General features: G+C 44.2%; 1 protein-coding gene across 8 annotated transcripts in view; it reads left to right on the top strand.

The window, feature by feature from the left end:
• Window positions 1–23,136, top strand: part of ssbp2b (single stranded DNA binding protein 2b) — a 623,147-nt gene that overhangs the window by 448,876 nt on the left and 151,135 nt on the right. For 6 of the 8 annotated variants that reach the window (XM_085989458.1, XM_085989423.1, XM_085989417.1 and 3 more), the window contains one exon: window positions 21,426–21,515. The exons of the other annotated variants lie outside the window; for them this stretch is intronic. In XM_085989458.1, the coding sequence (XP_085845584.1) occupies window positions 21,426–21,515 (90 nt within the window). The remainder of the gene's footprint in view (window positions 1–21,425; window positions 21,516–23,136) is intronic. 8 annotated transcript variants of the gene reach the window in all.

The raw sequence follows: 23,136 nt of genomic DNA, 5'->3' as shown, positions 1-23,136 counted from the left end.
GGGATCTGCAGCAGACATTTGCAGCATCTCGCATTCGGCTACCCACAGATGCATCACACAGGTGACCGATGCCCTCTTTGACAAGTCAGCCAATTGTATCAACTTTGCCACTGATGAAGCCAGTATTACTGAGCGGGCGCTCGGCTTTGTCACTCCGGCTGGCTTCCCACAGGTGCAGGGAGTCATCGACTGCACACATGTGGCCATCAGATCACCCCATCATAACCCAGGAGTCGTTGTCAACCGCAAGGACTTCCACTCCCTCAATGTGCAGCTGGTCTGCAACCAAACAACAACAACAACATGTATTTATATAGCGCCTTTAACGTAGTAAAACATCCCAAGGCACTGCACAGGAGCAAAAAAAAACTGCAAGTTCATCATGCATGTGTGTGCCAAATTCCCTGGTAGCTGCCATGACTCTTTCGTCCTTTGCCAGTCCACCCTCCCTCAGCTCTTTGCTCTTCCAAATAGACTTTCCGGCTGGCTGCTTGGAAACAAGGGCTATCTACTGAAAATGTGGCTCATGGCACCCTTGAGGAGGCCAAGTACTGAGGCCCAGGAGAGATGTAATGAAAGCCACATTTCCACCAGATGTATCATAGAGCGGACAATAGACATGCTCAAAATGCGCTTCAGATGTCTTGACAGATCTGGAGGAGCCCTACAATACGCAGCAGCCAGGGTCTCCAGAATTGTCGTGGTCTACTGTGCCCTGCACAACATAGCGCTGCAGCGAGGATTAATGCTGCATGAGGAGCAAGGCACTGAGCGCACAGCCTCTTCAGAGCAGGAGGAGGAGGAGCATCAGCGGAAGACGAGGAGGAGGAGGAGCTGGAGGAACCTGTGGCCCAGATCCCACCAGCACCTGAGCACATTGCTGCCCGGGAATCCAAGGATGGCCTCATCATGGCCAGATTTACTTAACTTTACGCAGTACACCCATATGGCTGCCACATGCTGCGCTAGGTTGGCACCACCCCACAGCAACACCATAAAGGATCCCAACAATGAACAAACCATTCTTTTCACACTGACCACCATTGCTGGAGGTACCGTTATGTGTCACCATTCACTGCAACTCACTAAGCCACTTCAAAGGTGCACACAAATTTGTCCATGACCGGAAAGTGGTGAAAATAAAGATTTTTATGGTTGACATCACATTAACGGAATCTTGACATTAACATTGAATAAAACATCCAAGTGGCTATCCTTGTAAATTTACTTGTGTGTCACCTGTCTCTTACACGTGCTTCTATGAGGTGCTACCCCTGTGGCTTCAGCAGAGGTAGAGGCAGCCTGATCACTTCCCTGCTGTGACTGCTTAGACACTTTTGGCGGACGTCTTCTGGGTTTTGGAGCCTGTGGTGGCTCCGCCAAAGTCTGCTCCTGCTATGATTGTGCAGGGGCATACTTGGCCATTGCTGTCTGAGGAGGCATCTGGGGCTTTGACTGAGGAAGTGGCAATGGGGGAGAAGTGTAAGCGCTTTGAAAGGAGCCCACACTTCCATGTCCCTTCTCAACGTCATCCCTCTCATGGGCCACCTGCAGTTCCCTGCTAGCAAGGAGCTGGAGAGCACCTTGCTGCACATCAGTGAGACCTTGAGGACCCACGTCTACACTGACATCCCTCCTAGACAGGAGGCCTATGAGCGTCTGCCATCTATTCTCCATAGCTAGCAATCTAATCTCCATAAAGACCATGTGCTCCTGTGAGTGGCGCATTAGCTGCTCCATGCAGGTGGCCATCCTATCCATGGAAGAGCCTACAGTTGCCATCGCCTGCAACATGGTGGTGCTCTCCAGGATCGCCCTCGTTCTGGATGGCCCCCAAGGCTAAGCGTCTGCATGCAGCTGAGCAGAGCTGGGGTGTCCTGCGCCCTCCGGTGAGGAGTCTCCACTGTTGTCCCTGTTTCCACCATCTGCTCTTGCTCACTTGTGACATGTGACAGACCAGATGACAACACTACTCTGTCTCATGTGGGACTCACCGAGGTATATATCTCCACACTGGTGCTGGGTGCGCTTATGTCTGGAGGCTCCTCTGAGGAGTTGTCTTTCTCTTCCTCCTGGGCAGTGTGGGGGGCTCTTGATGGACCTGTGGAAGAGTAAAGAGATGAGTTAGATATGCCATATGAAGAATGGGTACAGATACCATTATGCACATGATGACGATTCAGTGTCTAACTATCTCAGTGACTGATGTATGCCATGTAGCTGTATGATATGTAATTCTGTTACCAGGTTGCTGAGATGCACCCCTCTCTCCGTCTCCCACCTCCAGCTGCTCGGTCACTCCCGATACGTCTAACGTAGCCTCCTCTGCTGTTGTGAGGGTGGCAAATGATGGAGGGCCACCTCCAGTTCTCTCCCTCTCCCTCTTATTGTGCGCTCTCTTTTCCTGCAAGGAGGGAAAGAAGAGAAGGTTGAGTGAGAGTGATGGAATGAGTGTAAGAAATGGATGGGTTACATCTTTAGAGGGAGACTATGATGGACTGGGGTGGCAATGCCAAGTGGCCTCCTTGTGTGTTGTTAGTTGGTATGATTGCGTTAGGATAAGCGTGAGTGTGAGGGGTGGCTAGTAAGATGGGGATGTGATAATGTAGATAGAGAGAGAGGGATGGGTGGGCATGCAAGGTATGTTGGTGTGAGTAAGGATGTGCAGGAGTAGGGTTGGGAAGGCAAAGTGATGGGGATGTGATGAGAGGCACAGCAGGATGAAGTTGAGTGTGGCTTTGTACTCACCTTTCCTGATCTAATGAGATCAATGAAACATTTCCGGCACTGCACCCAGGTCTTCCTGAACACATGCCTGCTGTTCACCTCCTCTGCAATTTGGAGCCAGGCTCCTTTTGTCTCCTGGAGAGACCTCTTTCGCCTATTCGAAGGGAAGAGGACCTCCCTGCGTGCTCTGATTCCCTCCACAAGCGTATGGAGGGAGTCATCAGAGAACCTGGGTGCAGTCCTCTGCCTCTGTGCAGTCACGTCGCCAAGTGTTTGAAGCAATCAAAACCTCCAGTGCAGTGACTGCACACTCCTAGATGAACCATCAAATGCATTGTGGCCATGACTCCTTTAAATATCCTTTAAATACTATTTAATAGGGCCGGGTAACTCGCAGGGCGGGCTTTATAGGCCCCATTTGCCCAAAATCAATTTCTGCAGCGGGATGGAAGCAAGAACGGGGTCGCAACCCGCCACGCCGACCGCCCACACCCAACCTGCCCAGGTAAAGAAAATTCTGGCCATTCAAGCTTAAAGCAATGAAGAGAAGAGCCATGAGAGTGTCCCTAAAACCCGATTTTAATCCTACGCACTCGTTGGAAACGGGCTGTGTAGGTGGTTAAAGTGGCTGCCGGGCACTTCCCACTCTATTCCTGAGGCGTTTGTGCTCACTGCCATTTTAATTGCTGGTGTTGGGGCCACCTGCCTCCTCATTAATATTTACATTTTGGGGTCTGGTGACAGTATTCAGACCCAACGCGATCTTGACTGCATAACGTGACAATAACGCTCAGTGCTGGAACCACCAGAGAAAGCTGGCGGCAAGGAGGATTGTGGCCAAGGAGGCCCAGGCAAGTTGATATTTAACATTTTTTTAATGCTTTCTTATGGGCTGGATGGAGCAGGAGTGATTCTCCAGGCCGCACAAGGAAGCCTTGGGCCTCCCCTGCCCCGATCGCTCCCAGACCCCTGGCCCCCTGCCCAGCACTGAATATAGTGCCGGGGACCATTCCCTCAGGTTCTAGATGTTGGCCTCCAGCTGTCTGCAATCCCACTCCCGTCTGCCAACTTCCTCGTCACTCCTTCAGTGTTCGGGCAGGAGTGAGCCTTGGATCATTTTAATGAGGCTCAGGAGTTAAATTATCCCCACCAGGCCTTGCACTGCAGGGGTGGCAGGATGGTTCCCCGTCTGCCTCGGCCCCAGCAGGCCACACTTGCACGCCAGGTTAAGATTAGGCCTATGATCTCTTTGATGTACATAAGATAGTAAACTCTTGTGTGTAGCGTGCATGTTTGTCCATCACAGTCTAGGTGCTTTACTTAGGACATTGCGAGGCTATAAATGCAGGGTTGCATTTGATTGGCTTAAGTGCATAATCGTAAAGGAGCAAGCGGTCATAACTGGAGTTGGGGAATGTACAAATCAGACTGAGTAAAGCTAGTAGATAAACCATCAATGAGGGACTACTAAGATCATATGAAAATCAAGCGTAAGCAGTCAGTAAAATGTACCAATAAACATGTGGTAAACCACTGTTATACCTGCCTGTGTGGGTGTTTGTATTCCACTGTGTACATGTCTGTACATGCCTCGGCTGACTCCTCCCACGAGTCCAGGTATAAAGGTGACTGCTCCACAGTCCCTCTGTATTCTGGACTGGTCGACCACTCGAGGCACACCTTCATTCTCTTGTTAATAAAAGCCTGTTAGTTACTCGCTTAACCTCAGTCTTTTGAGTAATTGATAGCGCATCAAAACAGAACTAAGTTCCAAATATTTTTTGAAAATCCTTTTGGCTGCAATCTTGTTTTTTCACTTAGTTGAGGACTTACTACTGGAAGTAAAGTTTGCAACATAATAGGCATAACAAATACAAAACTTACCTTTAAAAGTAATGGCCTGTATTTTCCGATGCCTACGGGTGTGTACGAGCTGTGTACACACCCGTAAGGACATCAGAAATGTCGGTTTCAGACATGCGAAGCGCATGCACTGAAAACCGGTATTTCCAATCTGTCAAGAATGCTCTTGACAGATTGGACCCCTGCCCTAGAGAAGGACCCCTGCGGGGGGGAGAGTTCCGCTTTCTGCAGAACCTCTGCCCGCAGAAAACCCTTAGAAATCTTACGCCTGGTAAAATTTACCAGCAGAAGAGTTGAAAAAAAGTTTATAATTTTAAAATACTTTTTAAAAAAAAGTTAAGTTTATTTTTAGCCCCGTAAAAAACTTTAATTATTGTTTTCAAAAAATAAAATTTTGTTTAAAATATTTAATTTATTGTAATTTTAACTCATTTAAAAAATGTGATGGTTTTAAAAAAAAATTATTTAGGGGGAAAAATTCAGTTGATTAGCGCCTCCTGTTAGCAAGGGCGCTACGGGGCGCAAAGCAACTAGCACCCAGACGCAGTGATGTTTGCCCCGCTCGTGAAATTGACCAGACATTTTACGGCAGCGCTAAACGCTACCGCCATGATTTCCTGTGCCCGCAGATTGTGACGTCAGTCGAGCGCACAACGCCCCGGTAGCGCCCCGGGGTATTGAGTGGCGCCCCCTGCCTTTCTGCCTGCCACTAGCAACGACAGGTTGAGTGGAACATTTTGCGGTCGGGAAGGGACTGGGGGACCGCTATTTATAGGCGGCCCCTTCCTGCCTTTTTTTGTTGGCGACGTTTTTGCACCATGCATTCTGAGAAAGAGAGAGAGACTTCTGGAGAGATTCAACGCTGTGTGAAGGAGTTTTGGGTACAGAGCAGCACTTTGCAGGTTCATTTTGATTTGACCTTCCTTGCATCGATTTAGAAGAGACTGTGGGGGCTGCACTCTCAGCTCTTTCCCAGGGTCTCTCCATTGTTCTTTCCAGCAGAATTGATGTACAGGTCTCTCCAGGCCGAGATACAAGGCTGCAATGAGCAGGGTGTGGATGGAGAGCAAGATCGACCCTCCCTTTTAAGAACTGGCTGGCGCCAGTGTGTCTGTGTTCCATTGCTAACTGACATCACCTGAGCTTCGCCAGCGCTCTGAGGTAGCGCCTTGCTCCTCGGCGTTAGCGCCTTAAGAGAGGTGTGTAGCACCTGATTTAGCGCTCCAATCACCTCCTAGGACGATAGAGGCCAAGTTTGCAGTCGGAGGCGATAATTAGCACCAGGCACTAAACTTTGCGCCCAGCCGATAATTGAACCCCAAATGGGGCGATACCGAATTTCTCCCCTTTAATGTTTTACTGTGTTTTTGGGGCGATCTCCATTCATATGTTTGACAGGTCTATCTGTCAAAAATATGAAGTGAGATTCCCTTCTCCTATTGGCTGGCCTGGCCCACGTGATCCCAGGGATGCTTGCGAACTGCATGCGCCTCTGGGATACATGGGCCCTGTGCATTTCGACTTTGGAGAGGCCCAGGAGCGGAAGTGTCTGGACCTCAGGAGCCCTCAGGTAAGTTCGTAGATTTTTTTCTGATGGGAGGTATCCACACGCAGGAATCCTCCTATCGGAAATTACAGGCCTATATTTTCTGTTTGCTTTGTCTCTATCAGCATTTTCTGATGGAGGCCTGTGCTTGAGTTCCCCATGCCTTATAAACATAATAACACTTCAGCGCAAAGGAAGTTCTAACATGGTAGAAGACTACTGTTCCCACCATACGGCAGTGCAACTGTGAATTAGCAGTCTAGCAAAAAACTCTCAGCATCCACCATGTGACTGCATATAAACAATCTGTGGTGAAACTCCCACCATAAACTAAGGTTGCCTTCTGAGTCAGATGAACACAACAATATTTTGGAGTTGTGGTGACTTTTTCCTATTTATTGATTGTCGGCATGACTAGCTATTAACAGAAGGTGTTGATATTTGCAAGCCTCTACCCACCTGCCCCCACCACCCACCCCCCTCCCCACCCTGCAGTCAAACAATAACAAGAGGCGTCATTGAGGAATAACATCAACAAATAGCCTAGGAAGCCTTTGTTGCAGCACAATTTTATATAGTTCTTTCTAAGTCTGTTACGACAGATGAACCAGTATTAAAATGGTCACATTAAAAGTTCCATTAAATAATGATGTAACTGCAAATAAAATTTAATTTCAAAGGAAGTCCAAGATTTAAGTTTGATCTAAATATGATTTATGCTCCTCAGATACTCTGGCATCAAATGGGAAAGCCACTTGGAAGATTAACAGTAGCCACTTAGATCATATGGGTTGCGACTTCAACTCACTACATCCCCGTTTTCACCTAAAAACAGGGCGATAGAGTATTCAAAATCTCGTGGGGCATAGAACCGCTAACTCACTGCTGGTTGTCCACCTATTCCAATTTCCGGGAAGACCTCAATTTAGGCGGCAAGAGGTCTGGCCGGAAACAGACAGGGTATAATGAATATATGCAAATCAGGGTCAAATGACATTGTCAAGTCGGCCAACACCATGTTCATCTTTGTCTACGTTGCTGGAGTTAGTTCCTGAGTCCACCAACAAACCATGGCCGGTACAAGTTGGGAGGCGGCCATTTCCAGTGGTATTTAAAGGGATCCTCACCTACTCTTGGCAAAGTTGCTGGAAAGTTTTGGAAGATATTGTGCTTAATTTTTTGTCTTATAATACTCCTGTGAAGCGCCTTGGGACGTTTTACCATGTTAAAGGTGCTATATAAATACAAGTTGTTGTTGTTAATATTGCAATATGGTTTTGGCTACTTTGACCATTTTGAAGTGTTTGTAATAGTTCTAGACTGTTCTGAATTCTTAAAAGGCTTCTGGCAAAGCAGTTTTTTTTCTTCATGGGGGGCCTTCTGGCAATTCCATACTGGCAAGAAGAGGAGGAGCAGGAACAGCAACAGCAGGAAGGAGCAATCAGAGTGCTGTTGCAGGGAGAGCAAATATAAGGACGCATGCTCGCAGGAATCCCTATCCTGCAATCGAGGTAATAGGCCCAGGATAACACACCTGCACTTCTCTGAGGAGCAGTGTATAAGGAGACTGTGCTTCTCTGGGAAGGCTGTGTTACAGGAGGCAACACAACTGAGTTATGCTGCCTCCTGTAACAAGACCAGCAACCAACTGCCCTAGATGGCATAGCATTGCCTATTGCAGTCAAGGTCACTGCAGCCCTCAAGCTCTTTGCCTTTGGCTACTTCCAAGCTGCTATATGGAATATCAGTAACATCAGTCAGTCTTCAGTTTTTGCTTACATTAAGCAGGTGACTGATGCCATGTTTGAGCAAACATATTTATCACTTTCCCCATGGACAACTTAAAGCAACAGGATAAAGCTCTGGGGATCACACAGATTACAGTCTTCCGTCAAGTCTAGTGTGCCATTGACTTGCACCCACATTGCCCTATGGTTTCTTTCACACGACCCCATTGCCTTCTTGAATCGCAAGGGCTTCCACTTCATTAATGTGCAACTGGTGTGTGATCACCAGCTGTGTATCATACAGGTCTGTGCCTCACTTTCCTGGCAGCTGCCTTGGCATTTTTATATTGCGGCAACCATCCATTCCCTACTTTTTGCGCCTGCGCAGCAAGTAAAAAGTTATTGCTTGGGCACAAGGACTATCCCCTGCACATTTGACTCATGAAACCTCTCAGGAACCCACACTTGGTAGCTGAACTACAGTACTGACAGAGTGCAACACAGCTTTCTTAGCTTCTTCCTTTTATTCTTTCTTTCCTTCTTTCTTTCCTTCCTTCTTTCTTTCCTTCCATCTTTCTTTTCCTTTCCTTCGTACCTTGTGGAGGCTGGCTCAATGTAGATTCAAAGGATGAGCCGCTTATTGGGACAGATTGTGTTCATACCAATGATCTGATGGAGTTTAAGATAATGCTGCTACTGATAATTCAGATATAATGATTGAGGGAACTGGTTATAGACCTTAAGATAGAGGGCTGGATTTTCATTCAGAAGTCGGGAAGGAGGCGGGACTACAACTTTCGGGTTTTAGTCCCGCCTTACATCGAGATGCGGCCAATCCACGCGATTTTCCCTTGATTGACCTTGTTGAGCCCGCCCAGCGGGCTCAGCAGGCCAATTAAGGGCCACCTGGCAACAGGTGACGTCACAGACTGAAATTTCATCTGTCAAGACGTGTTGACAGATGAAATATCAGCGTTTCACAGCTGTTTGAAGCTGTCAAACACTGACAGTCTTACTTCTAACCTGAGTCCTTCTACGCAGGCTCAGTTAGAAATCTCGCCGGCACTGAAAGCTGAAGGCTGTCACTTTTGAAAGCTCGCGACCATTCTGCTTTCTGTGCCGGCTGAATGATGGACTCCCGAAGCCCAGAGGAAGGAAGGCTGTTAAGGTAAGTACAGGTAATTTAAACTTCTTTACACACTTTAGACACACCAAACACACTTACCTTTGCACTCATGCACCCATCACTCACCTGAACACTGACACCTCGACCCCTCCAAGTCCTTCAACCCGACGGCCCGCCTCCTCTAACCTGGCGTGGTTTGGAGCCATCGGGAATCCCACACGACACCCTTCAAAATAGGGATTAGGCTAAAAACTGCCTGTTAACTACCTGTTAACAGGCAGTTAATTGGCACTAATCCCTTCCCGCCTCGGGTCGGCGGGTCCCAGTGCAGGGCGGGTACCCGCCTCCTTTGATACTTACGTGGAGGCGGGTTTTGGGCGGGATGGTGTCGGGACCCCCGAATTCAGGATTTTTGCCCCCCGCACACCTAAAAGCCTGCCTCACGGCACACTGAAAATTGACCCCAGAGTTTCCGCTTTGGGCGTAATCGCCGTTTCCAGCGCAAATTGTGCCCATTTTGAAAAGTGATCTCCCCCCACCCAAGTTTCCACTCAAACTCATTTGTATATTGCCAAAAGCAAAATCTGCCATGAACCAGCGCAATCAGGCAGCATTTTAAAACGTAATTTTAAAAAATTAGCGTTAAAAAATATTCCTTGATATATTTGATAGTGGTAACCTGATAAAGTTTGATTAATACAGCTGAAAATGGATTTATCACAAAATGTAAGCATTTTAAATCACAGTGTCAATCCACCACCTGTGAGTAACCTGATTTTAAATGATTGAAAATGACTTAAAAAATATATGCAAAACTATTTTCTAGTTAGATTGGGGTACAATAGTCAGTTCCTTAGTAAATTAAAAGAAAATCCATTCAAAACCTGTCAAAACATATCTTTTTGTGTCCTTGCGCACAAAGGTTCCAGCTTAATTTTTTGGAGCCTCCTCGAAGGCCTGCAAACAAGCGCTATTAGTGGAACTCTATGGTGATTAATTCACCCTGGAGGCGTGACTAGTTTTGTGAGTGGGGTCTGCTTCTAGCGCGATGCTTTTAAAACTAGCACAGAAGATTGCGGATACTCGAGTTGCGCTTAAAATTCTGTGATCTTTTGCGCTGGTTACAGCAATATTGGGGAATTATGCTGAAAAAAAAGCGCAATCGAGCGGAAACTCCAGGCCCTTAATTATAATTTTACATCAGAATTCAGGAATCCCACAGAAAGTACTTGAGATTCAGCATGAAAAAAGGGAGCTATTAAGTTATCAAATCACATCTGTATTCAGAGTATTGACAAAAGCTTTGCGTTTACCTTGCTTGCTGTTATGTCAACCTGCAGTTCATGAGCTTTATTCACTGTTGGTAGGCATTCAAATAGGGCAGTAGTGAGACCACATCTATCAGTTTAATCTAAAATTGTATCAGCTTTACTACTTATCTCTGGATATAACATTATTGAAGTATTACTTGTTTATATAGAAAAAGAGACATTTGCCAGTCTAGATAATTGTTTCATTTTATAGCATAACCTTAGGAAAACATATTGCTAAACAGTGATTAGAAAATTAAGTTATATAGTAATCTCTAGAGGTTAGAACCATCAGGGAAAGTTAGGATCCATTATATCTGCACTATGGTTAGCTTTTGGATCAACATGCTCAGGGGTTTGCTGTCACTACCTGTAAGGTTACTAGTATCTTGATCTGATAGTTCAAAAAGATGAGCACTTTGCTGCTGCTTGCTCCAATTTGACTATAACATTTCCCATCTCTACTGCATGCACTATTTGGACATAATTCAGTTGTATGTGGAAATTGAATTAATGAGGAAAGGATATAAGTTAGCTGCTGTAGATATGGTCTTCTTCATTCCTTAAATGTAGCTTAATGTAGCTTAACCTTTATATACAAAGATCCCTCATTCCCTGATGCTACTTGGAATTTCTCTATTTTTCATTCAAATTCCATTGCTGTTTCTGCTGTTTTTTTCTGGTTAAGAACTGTAGTTCATAACCTTTTATACATTACTGGGGGTGGGAGATATGTGCAGTTTATAGACCTGAATAGCTGTGGGCCAGCAATTGTTGGGGGGGGGGATGGCTGTGGTTTTGGCACAAAAATCAGGATATGCCAAATCTTTGGGGGGCTGGAGGGTGGGTCTTGGTCATGACTGATAGTTGGTCTCCACAACCACCTAAAGTTGGCCTGTGCTAACTCTACATTTGGTCCCTTTGAGAGCTGAGGTCACGGAACTCCCAATATAAGAAGACCCTGCCCTTTCTATGTTGACGGCTATGTTTCAGGCAGTGGTAGAATCATAGAATGGTTACAGCACGGAAGAAGGCCATTCGGCCCGTTGAGCCCGTGCCAGCTCTCTGCAAGAGGACTTCAGCTAATCCCACTCCCCCGCCCTTTCCCCGTAGCCCAGCAGATTTCTTTCCTTCATATAATTATCCAACTCCCTTTTGAAAGCTGTGATTGAATCTGCCACCACCACCAAGGCAGTGCATTCCAGATCTTAACCACTCACTGAGTAAAAATGTTTTTTCTTACGCCGTCTTTGATTCTTTTGCCAATCACCTTAAATCTGTGTCCTCTGGTTCTCGACCCTTCTGCCAATGGGAACAGTTTCCCTCTATCTACTCTGTCCAGACCCCTCATGATTTTGAACACCTCTAACAAATCTCCTTTCAATCTTCTCTGCTCCAAGGAGAACAACCCCAGCTCCTCCAGTCTATCAACGTAACTGAAATCCCTCACCCCTGGAATCATTCTCGTAAATCTTTTCTGCACCCTCTCTAAGGCCTTCACATCCTTCCTAAAGTGTGGTGCCCAGAATTGGACACAATACTCCAGTTGGGGCCAAACCAGTGTTTTATACAGGTTCATCATAATTTCCACACTTTTGTGCTCTATACCTCTATTCATGAAGCCCAGGATCCAGTAAGCCTTTTTAAATGCTTTCTCAACCTGCCCTGCCACCTTCAACGATTTGTACACACATACCCCCAGTTCTCTATCTTCGTGCACCCCCTTCAGGATTGTACCATTTAGCTTATATGTCCTCTCCTCATTCTTTCTACCAAAATGTATCACTTAACACTTTTCTGCATTAAATTTCATCTGCCACGTGTCCGCCCATTTCACCAGCCTGTCTATGTCTTCCTGAAGTCTATCACTCTCCTCCTCACTGTTCACTAAACTTCCAAGTTTTGTGTCATCTGCAAATTTTGAAATTGTGCCCTGTACACCCACGTCCAAGTCATTAATATATATCAAGAAAAGCAGTGGTCCTAGTACCAACCCCTGGGGAACACCACTGTATACCTTCCTCCAGTCCGCAAAATAACCGTTCATCACTACTCTCTGTTTCCTATCACTTGGCCAATTCTGTATCCATGCTGCCACTGTCCTTTTTATTCCATGGGCTTCAACTTTGCTGGCAAGCCTATTATGTGGCACTTTGTCGAATGCCTTTTGGAAATCCATGTACACCACGTCAACCGCATTACCCTCATCAACCTTCTCTGTTACCTCATCAAAAAACTCAATCAAGTTAGTTAAACGCGATTTGCGTTTAACAAATCCATGCTATCTTTCCTTAATTAATCCACACTTGTCCAAGTGACTGTTAATTTTGTCCCTGATTACTGTTTCTAAAAGCTTCCCCACTACTGAGGTCAAACTGACTGGCCTGTAGTTGCTGGGTTTCTCTTTACACCCTTTTTTGAACAATGGTGTAACATTTGCAATTCTCCAGTCCTCTGGCATCACCCCCATATCTAAGGATATTTGACCCCTTGTGACCCCACCTCATTGTTCTTTGATGTAATGTTTTCCTGACTGACCTGTTTGCACACCATTCACACCTTTGATTGCTGTGATTATCTCTCTGCCGAGGTGTGATAAATGGCAGTTGGAAACATTACCTGTAAACATCTGACATGATTCTCTGACTATATAAGCTGTGTCTTTATGCATTTCTCCACTTCACCTGAAGAAGGAGCAGCGCTCTGAAAGCTTGTGATTTCAAATAAAGCTGTTGGACTATAACCTGGTGTTGTGTGACTTCTTACATTTGTCCACCCCAGTCCAACACCGGCATCTCCACACCATATCTAAGGAGGATTGGAATATTATGGCCAGTACCTCCGCGAATTCCTCCCTCAATTCCCTCAGCATCCTAGGATGCATCCCATTCGCTCCTGGTGACTTATCTACTTTAAGTACAGCCAGCCTTTCTAATACAGGAAACTTTGGTTTATCCGGAGGTTATATGTCCGGAATACTCGATCTAACGGCAAAAATCAGGAGCCGTTTTCTATATTTTTTTAGTTCTCATTGCTTTTTTTTCCCAGTCAAGCACTGCAAGGTCTGTAGCTATAGCAACAGCTTTAGCTACAGACGCTTGCAGCTGCAGCCGACTGTTTTGAAGCTGTTGCTAAGCAACAGGATTTGTTGATTCACACGGAGCTTCTCAGTTTCGTATGTTTAAACATTAACTCTGGTATGTCCGGCACTTTTGATGTTACGGCACCAGCTCGGTCCCGTCAGTGCCGGATATCAGAAAGTTTCCTGTACCTCCTCTTTATCAATTTTTATCCTAACAAGTATCTCCACTACCTCCTCCTTTACTATGTCTATGGCAGCATCCTCTTCCTTGGTGAAGACAAATGCAAAGTACTCGTTTAGTACCTCTGCCTCAATGCATAGGTCTCCTTTTTGGTCCTTAATCAGCCCCACCCCTCCTCTTACTACCCTTATACTATTTATATGCCTTTAGAAGACTTTTGGATTACCCTTTATGTTGGCTGCCATTCTATTCTCATACCCTCTCTTTGCCCCTCTTATTTTCTTTTTCACTTCTTCTCTGACCTTTCTATATAGGAAACTCTTTTTTATCCGGCACCGACAGGACTGGCGTGGTGCCGGTTGATCAAAAAGTCCGGATTTAGGTGCCGGTTAAAAGAGAGTTTCCTGTATAGCCTGATTCTCAGATGTAATTGAACCCATCAGATCGTCGCAGATACTTTGACGCCAGGCTGGGATCCAGTGTATCCAGGCGCTGATCTAGTCTCCATCCCTACTGGGAGTACGCTGGAAGAGCTGCTGATTTTCTGCCTCTATATATTACACAGCGATTTCATAGGAATTCTGATTTCTGCTACCTACAATAGTGTACTATAATTAAATTTTACAAACCAAGATTTAATACTGAATTCATTGGAAAAAAAGGAACTGTAGATCTCTAATATTTAAGTGTGTATTTGTGTTTATATTTATATTTTTCTCACACCTAAACATATTACGATTGAGTTTATTCAAAAGTGTTTTGCAAATTCATTTTGAAAAGAATCTTTATTCCTGTAATTAACAGTGTTGGAGACAAAATAATAATCCGTAGAGTCCATTTTAATTGGTTAGATATTCTGCATAAAAGTGCTTCAGAAAGTGATTGACAAATATATTCTTTGTCGTTAGTGACAGGTATAATGAAACCTAGATGGGGTGTAGCGCTCTTCCTACTCTGCCAGAACAAAGTACCCAAACACAGAGAAGTGCACACAGATCTCAGAGTTTAAAATAATTTTATGGGCGTTGGTAGATCTGGTGCTCAACATGTCTAATTATTACAGAGCAGTAACCAACAAAGCCATTAGAATGAACTATATAGGTAAAACAGCAGTGAGTGCAAGCAGTAGAAAATTGTGTTTAAACTGTAAAATGCCTCTGGTCAGGCCACACCTTGAGTAATATATCCATTTCTGGTCACCAAGAAACAAGGGAAGCACTCAAATCCTGGAGGCAGTGTAGCAAAGAGCTGCAGGACTGATTCCTACATGAAAAAAGACAAGAAACTTTTATTCTGAAAGGAAGACACCTGAGAAGAGACTTCATACAGGGATGTAAGCTGGTAAAAGGTAGAGAAAAGGTAGATTTAGAACAATACTTCAAATGAAATCATGAGGGCACAAGAAGGGGACATCGGTTCAAGCTATTGAAAAGCAAATTTAGAACTGATGTTTGGAAATTCTTCATGTAAAATCTGATCGATACGCGGAGTAGATTTCCGGGTAGGGTAGCAAAGGTTAAAACACTGGAGTCCTTTGAGAAATAGCTGGATACTATGGCTGGTCGGGGGGACAGACTGGGACTGTAGTTCTTCCTTGCTGGGTGAGCTAGGATGGGCGCAATTACCTTCCTCATTTGTATATATCGTGTGATCTTGCATGATGCTTGTAATACCATCACCCATGTATGAAAACAAATATAAATTGCACACACAGCGGCCTATGTAATTAAACATTTTTTAAATGACATAAAACATGTTATACAGTAGGAACTTGAATACAAAATTGATTTTAATTATCAGGGAGACCTTTAAATGACTCTCCTCCCCCCTCCCCCTTGCTATTTATGCGATCTATCACCTGATAAGTTATTACTTGCAACCTGTCATCTGCATCATACTTAGAAATAGATCACAGACCATGGTTTCTCATTGTGTATTCTGTTCATACCATTCATCAGATAAGTAACGATCATCTTAATTTTAAAAGTTAATTTTAAAAATCAGCCCTCCACAATGCCATCTGGTCTCAGTAGTGATGTCAAATCCATGAAATATAATTTTTTTTATCGAGGTGATAACATTTTAAAAAATTGAGTCGCTACAGGAAGTGCCAGTCAGAGAGCATGCAAAGAGCCCTAATCCAAACCAGAGGAGAGTTAAGCAGCCTGTTATCAGCAGGCACAGAAAAACTGCTCAGCTACACCAGACCTAAATACTGTGAACAGGATGATGAACTGTGAAAGCTTCTTGCATGCACCTTGCGTAAATAGGCCCAAGGCAGAGAAATTGCAATAGTCAGGAAAACAGATGGCAAATGCTCCTCTGATTCTATGATGATCAACAGAGAATTTGCAGAATTCTACACCTTATATGCCTCATAATCCTAGGCTACGTGACAGGAAACAGATCAATACTTAGTTGACTTCCCAACCCCCCATCATTTCACTGGGACTGATTCACAGGCTTTGGATTCCCCATTCTCAGTGGAGGAGGTCCACATGGAGGTAAAAGACCTATAACCTGGGAGATCCTCGGATCCAACATGTTCACCACTAAGGTTTAAAAGCTTTCTTCCAAGTGCTCGGTGTCTCAGTGAGTTTATCTGTGAGTAGTTGAGTCATACAGTCAACAAAGATTCCAAGTTTGAACATTAGCCTGTGCTTGCTGAGCTGTTTCCAGTAGAGTAGTGGTAAAGGTGCTACAACTAGCGACCCCCCTCAGTTAGGGAGGGCAAAATTAGCCAGGATTCCTGATTTTTGATCCTTATCCAGTATCCTCTGTCCAATGTATAGATAGATGTTGGGTGAGGACAGGATAAGGCTTGGCAGTGATGCCCCCGCCACCCGCCCCACCCCCGTTAAATACACGTTGGCACTCACAGTCAAGGCTCACTTATGAATATTGACTACTAGACATGATTCTGGAGGCTGTCAAAGCCTTTAGGAGAGAAGGAAAGATTTTTTTTAAAGCCTTTCTCCCTGATCTGATTGCAAAATTATTTCAGTGGCGATAACTCCATTGCACAAAAATCATAATCATAATCATAATCATAATCAACTTTATTGTCATTGTTAGTGCACAAGTGCAGTACAACGAAATGTAGGCTTGCGGCTCCCGAGAGTGTACATTTAGATTAAGACATCAAATGGTAAGGGATTCAACTTATGCATTCTTGCTTTTCCATATCCCTCTTAAACAGCAACTATTTTATCTAATATTCTTAGATTTTTAATTGTTTTGCTATATTATTTAGACATTGAAAATTATGACTATGTTGTTACTTCCTGGTCCCTTCCTGTGCCTCCCTATGATAATTCAGTCAAACTCATTGAAAAGTTGTACATCACAGTATCAATCAGTGTGCACTGTTTTACATTTCTCTGTGTTACATTTCATTTGCTGTTTGCCTGCCCAATTACAAAATTGATCAAAATTCTTCTATTTATTTCCATTCACTGTCTCTATTGCTTTCTCTATTTCAATGTTGTCAGCAATTGTTACAAGTTTACATTTGATTTTGGTATCCAGGACTATTGCTGTACATTAGGAACATCAGGAGTCAAGCACTGACCTCTACAGGACTTCACTCAACACCAACCCCCCCATAACCCCACCCCTCAGTTTGACATTTCCTATTACTTCTAAATTGGATTTCTGGATCTAAAATTTAATTAGATGTCTATCAAATGGGACGTTTGTCAAAAACTTCCTGAAAGCCCAAACAAACGACATCATCAGGAATTCTGTTTACGCTGACTGTAATATCCTCAAAGAAGTTGAAGATGTTTGTCGGGAATGATCATCGCCTTCAAAACAAATTCAAGTTATTTCTCACAAAGTTACTATTGCATAGGAACACTCCACTCATCCTTCTGCAAGCTAAACACTAAGAGGAACATACTCCACTACCTCTTCTATTTGTAAGAGGTGATACCAATCTGGGAATCAAAAGTCAGACTTAAACATCTGTAATGCAGAGGTCGGGGATGGCATTCAATGGGAAATTAGAGAAGCGTGCAATAAGGGCACAGCAGTTATCATGGGTGACTTTAATCTACATATAGATTGGGCTAACCAAATTAGTAACAATACTGTGGAGCAGGATTTCCTGGAGTGTATATGGGATAGTTTCCTGGACCAATATGTCGAGGAACCAACTAGAGATCAGGCCATCTTAGACTGGGTATTATGTAATGAGAAAGGATTAATTAGCAATTTTGTTGTGCAAGGCCCCTTGGGTCGGAGCGATCATAATATGATGGAATTCTTCATTAAGATGGAGAGTGAAGTAATTGACTCAGAGACTAGGGTCCTGAATTTAAATAAAGGAAATTACGATGGTATGAGGCGCGAGTTGGGTAGGATTGATTGGGGAATGTCACTCAAAGGGTTGACGGTGGATAGGCAATGGCAAACATTTAAAGATCGCATGGACGAACTACAGAATTTGTTCATCCCAGTTTCGCATAAAAATAAAACAAAAAAGTTGACTCAACCGTGGCTAACAAGGGAAATTAGGGATAGCATAAGATCCAAGGAGGGGACATATAAATTGGCCAGAAAAAGCAGTAAACCTGAGGATTGGGAGCAGTTTAGGATTCAACAAAGGAGGACAAAGGGATTAATTAAGAGGGGGAAAATAGAGTATGAGAATAAGCTTTCAGGGAACATAAAAACTGACTGTAAAAGCTTTTATAGATATGTGAAGAGAAAAAGATTGGTGAAGTCAAGCATAGGTCCCTTGCAGTCAGAATCAGGGGAATTTATAATGGGGAACAAAGAAATGGCAGACCAATTAAATACATATTTTGGTTCTGTCTTCACAAAGGAGGACACAAATAACCTCCCAAAGATGTCAGGGAACATAGGGTCTAATGAAAGGGAGGAATGATAGAAATCAGTATTTGTAGGGAAATGGTGTTAGGGAAATTGATGGGATTGAAGGCCGATAAATCCCCAGGGCCTGATAATCTACATCCTAGGGTACTTAAGGAAGTGGCCCTAGAAATAATAGATGCATTGCTGGTCATCGTCCAAAAGTCGATAGACTCTGGAACAGTACCCATGGATTGGCAGGTAGCTAATGTTACCCCACTGTTCAAAAAAGGTGGTAGAGAGAAAACGGGGAATTACAGACTGGTAAGCCTGACATCGGTAGTGGGGAAAATGCTAGAGTCCATTATAAAGGATGTAATAGCAGAGCACTTGGAAAAAAGTCACCGGATCGGACAAAGTCAACATGGATTTACAAAAGGTAAATCGTGCTTGACTAATCTACTGGAATTTTTTGAGGATGTAACTGGTAAAATAGATAAGGGAGAACCAGTGGATGTGGTGTATTTGGACTTTCAAAAGGCTTTCGATAAGGTCCCGCATAAGAGATTAGCGTGTAATGTTAAGGCACATGGGATTGGGGGCAAGGTATTGACTTGGATAGAGAACTGGTTGGCAGACAGAAAGCAAAGAGTTGGAATAAATGGCTCTTTTTCCGAGTGGCAGGCAGTGACTAGTGGGGTACCGCAGGGATCAGTCCTTGGACCCCAGCTATTCACAATATATATTAATGATTTGGACGAGGGAACTAGATGTAATATCTCCAAGTTTGCAGACGACACAAAGCTGGGTAGGCGTGTGTGCTGTGAGGAGGATGCCAAGAAACTCCAGTATGATTTGGACAGGTTGGGTGATTGGGCAGAAGCATGGCAGATGCAATATAACGTGGATAAATGCGAGGTTATCCACTTTGGTGTCAAAACAGGAAGGCAGATTATTATCTGAATGGCAATAGATTGGGAGAAGGGGAGTGCAATGAGACCTGGGCGTCCTTGTGCACCAGTCGCTGAAGGTAAGCATCCAGGTGCAGCAGGCGGTTAAGAAGGCAAATGGTATATTGGCCTTCGTAGCGAGAGGGTTTGAGTACAGGAACAAGGATGTCTTGCTGCAGTTGTACAGGGTCTTGGTGAGACCACATCTTGAGTATTGTGTGCAGTTTTGGTCACCTTATCTGAGGAAGGATGTTCTTGCCATGGAAGGAGTGCAGCGAAGATTCACCAGGCTGATACCTGGGATGGCAGGAATGACGTATGAGGAGAGATTGGGTCGATTGGGCTTGTACTCTCTGGAGTTTAGAAGAATGAGAGGGGATCTCATTGAAACTTATAAAATTCTAACAGGACTAGACAGACTAGATGCTGGAAGGATGTTCCCGATGGTCGGGGAGTCCAGAACCAGAGGTCACCGTCTAAGGATAAGGGGTAAGCCATTTAGGACAGAGATGAGGAGGAATTTTTTCACCCAGAGAGTGGTGAACCTGTGGAATTCTCTACCAAAGAAGGCAGTAGAGGTCAATTCATTAAATGTATTCAAGAAGGAGTTAGATATATTTCTTAAGGCTAAAGGGATCAAGGGATATGGAGAGAAGGCAGGAACAGGGTACTGAATTTGGATGATCAACCATGATCTCATTGAATGGCGGAGCAGGCTCGAGGGGCCGAATGGCCTACTCCTGCTCCTATCTTCTATGTTTCTATGTAACATGCATATCATTTGTACTAATAAGACTGAGAGTAAGACTGAGACTAAGGGATTACAGCTCCTGAAACAAATGAGGGCACAAAACCTCCCAACCTATTGGGCATTATCACTTTCTAGTCCCATTCTGAGGAATTATTGCTTGAAATGCAGCCTACCATCAAAAAACGTTGTTGATCCTGAAACTGAAGCCTCCTTCCATTTACTCTGTATAACCTAGTTTTCAGTGACCCTCCAAAAGCGACTGATCAAATCCAAAAATACATGGTGGCATAGTGGTTAGCACTGTTGCCTCACAGCGCCAGGGACCCGGGTTCGAATCCGGCCTCGGGTGACTGTGTGGAGTTTGCACATTCTCCCCGTGTTTGCGTGGGTTTCCTCCGGGTGCTCCGGTTTCCTCCCACAGTCCAAAGATGTGCGGGTTAGGTTGATTGGCTATGATAAATTGACCCTTAGTGTTCGGGGGATTAAATACGTGGGGTTACGGGGATAGGGTGGGATATATGTTGGTGTAGGGGTTACAGGGATCGGGTGGGATATGTGTCGGTGCAGGCTCGATGGGCCGAAATGGCCTCTATCTGCACTGTAGGGTTTCTGTGTGTTCTGTGTCTGTGTATGGTGACATCTACCCTCAAAGCCTGAAATTTGCTGAAGATATTTCATGGTATGTCAGCCCTATTTCCCATCTGCCAGAACAGTGAACTTCCAGAAGCCCTAGTCTCAAATAGTTTCAAAATTTGGCAAGGGAAAGGCATTGTTGAAATGTGACCATCTGCAACCCATGGGAGAGCATTTTGGCTTTTAAGAGGTGGCTAACTCAGTCAAAAAGACATATTCAGTAACCTCCAAACCTGCCGTTACTGCAGGAATCTGTTTTACTCCAAAAAAAATCCAATTTGTCCCTATTCTTGACTTCTGAGTACAGCAGAATGTAAGAGAACATTTTCAAGATAACATACCAAACTTACTGAACCCTACACAGGCTCTTGGGAATGTTATTGTATGATGATTGTAGGTAGTGTGGTATCTGGTAAAATGCACAGATGTGCAAATTTAATACATGATTTAAGTAGCACTAATTGTTAGCTAAACCAGTCATTCATAGTAGAGAAGATTGGCCTGTTTTTCAAATAAGCAGCTAGACTTTTAAATATAGTTATGATTTTGGTATGTCTGTGTAAACACTTGCTACACATAAAAGTTATATTTAGATTTGTTTTTGTCATGAGTTTAATTGATTCAGAGTATGTGTTATTTTATTCTTTACACTTAGGAAGTATGCCAATTCCTTGTTACAGAATGTAATGACAAAGGAGTTGCCTTTCTTTTCAGAGTGCAGCAGCAGCTCCCAGTCCAGTGCTAGGAAACATTCCCCCAGGAGACGGAATGCCAGTAGGCCCGGTACCACCGGGATTCTTTCAGGTAATAAGAGACTTAAGCAATAGGAAAAAGCTTTTCATATGACTTAATGATTTCCAAATAAGAATAAGAGACCTGTGCTGAATCCCTCTAAATTATCACTGAAGAATATAATCCACTTGAAGCAGATGGTGGACTCAGAAACTCCTAGGATTACATGCATGAATCTGGGTGGATTTTTATACGGTTTGAATCAAACCACAAACACATTGAATTGTACTTCTCAACTTGCTGATAATCACTCTAATAAATATGTGTTTTTGCTTTTAAAGGAACTGTATGCCGTAATTTGGGGACACTAACGGTAGAGTTTCTGATGCATTGTTTCTGCTACTACAGTAAATAATTATTTTTTCATACCAGAGTTTCACTTTACTAACCCTGTTAGTGCTGCCATTTTACATATGAGCACGCTGATTAAATTGCAATTAGACACTTCTGCCCATTTGTAACTGAACCTGGCTTCATGGGCAGTATAGTGATGGACATTATTGGCTTCCCGTTGCTGTCTGTCACTGACTGAGCTAGAGGGAAGATTAGATGAATTTGGAGTTTGATTCATTAACTATTTACATGCAAAATAAAAAACTAATTGAAACACAATATACTCACAGGATGTTGAAGGCACATTAAGTTTGTGTCTTCAAAAAAATATATATAAGAAGCTGCCCTGTAAAGTTTCTCTGTCTCTGAGCCATGCTGACCAGGAAGGTTTCAGGTTTGATCTCTGGTCTATGCTGACTTAGCTGAGCTCTTCTAGGGCAACAGTATGGATGTTACAGCAGTGCCACTGGATTAAGAAGAAAAGAATCAGCCACGGTTCCCATTCTGATCAGTATACAGGCATGACCCATACTGGCAATGCACATGTGGGCACTGGGTGTGGATAGAAACATAGAAACATAGAAGATAGGAGCAGGAGTAGGCCATTCGGCCCTTCGAGCCTGCTCCGCCATTCAACGAGATCATGGCTGATCATCCAAACCCTAACACCCGGTCCCTACACCGACAGCCATCCCATCCAAGCCCTATCCCCGTAACCCCATAACCCCACATATTTAATCCCCCCTAACACGAAGGGTCAATTTTTTTTAAATTTTTTTATCATGGCCAATCAACCTAACCCGCACATCTTTGGACTGTGGGAGGAAACCGGAGCACCCGGAGGAAACCCACGCAAACACGGGGAGAATGTGCAAACTCCACACAGACAGTCACCCGAGTCCGGATTTGAACCCGGGTCCCTGGGTCATGCTCAGCATTTCCGCCCCATCCCCTCCACCCCCCTCCCCGATTAATTAGCCTGTTGACATTCAGTGTCTATATTCCTGCATCAGCAATGCCACCCATGGAATTGTATCCCAGTGAGGATGTCTGCCTTCAGGAGAGGAGGAAGGAAAGTTGGAAAAAAAAGATGCAGCTGCATTTTATCTTTTGTGTGAAATGTAGGGGTAGATTTTCCCTTTGTGCAGCCGATAGTGCCTGCGGTTGGTCCTGTTCATTTTGAAGACCAGGCCTCATTAATATAGGGTCGGTGGGATTCAGGCAGAAAAGAACGCCCTGGGGCAGCCCACCGTCTCAGGGTAACCACAGCATTGTGCGGCCTGGCTAGCCTCTGGGCATG

The sequence above is a fragment of the Somniosus microcephalus genome, chromosome 1 (genome assembly GCF_052327205.1).
Source record: "Somniosus microcephalus isolate GS21.2 chromosome 1, FLI_Smic_1.0, whole genome shotgun sequence".
Lineage (NCBI taxonomy): Eukaryota > Metazoa > Chordata > Chondrichthyes > Squaliformes > Somniosidae > Somniosus > Somniosus microcephalus.
Note: the sequence above shows the minus strand (reverse complement) of the source record. Positions and strands in the feature narration are given on the sequence as shown.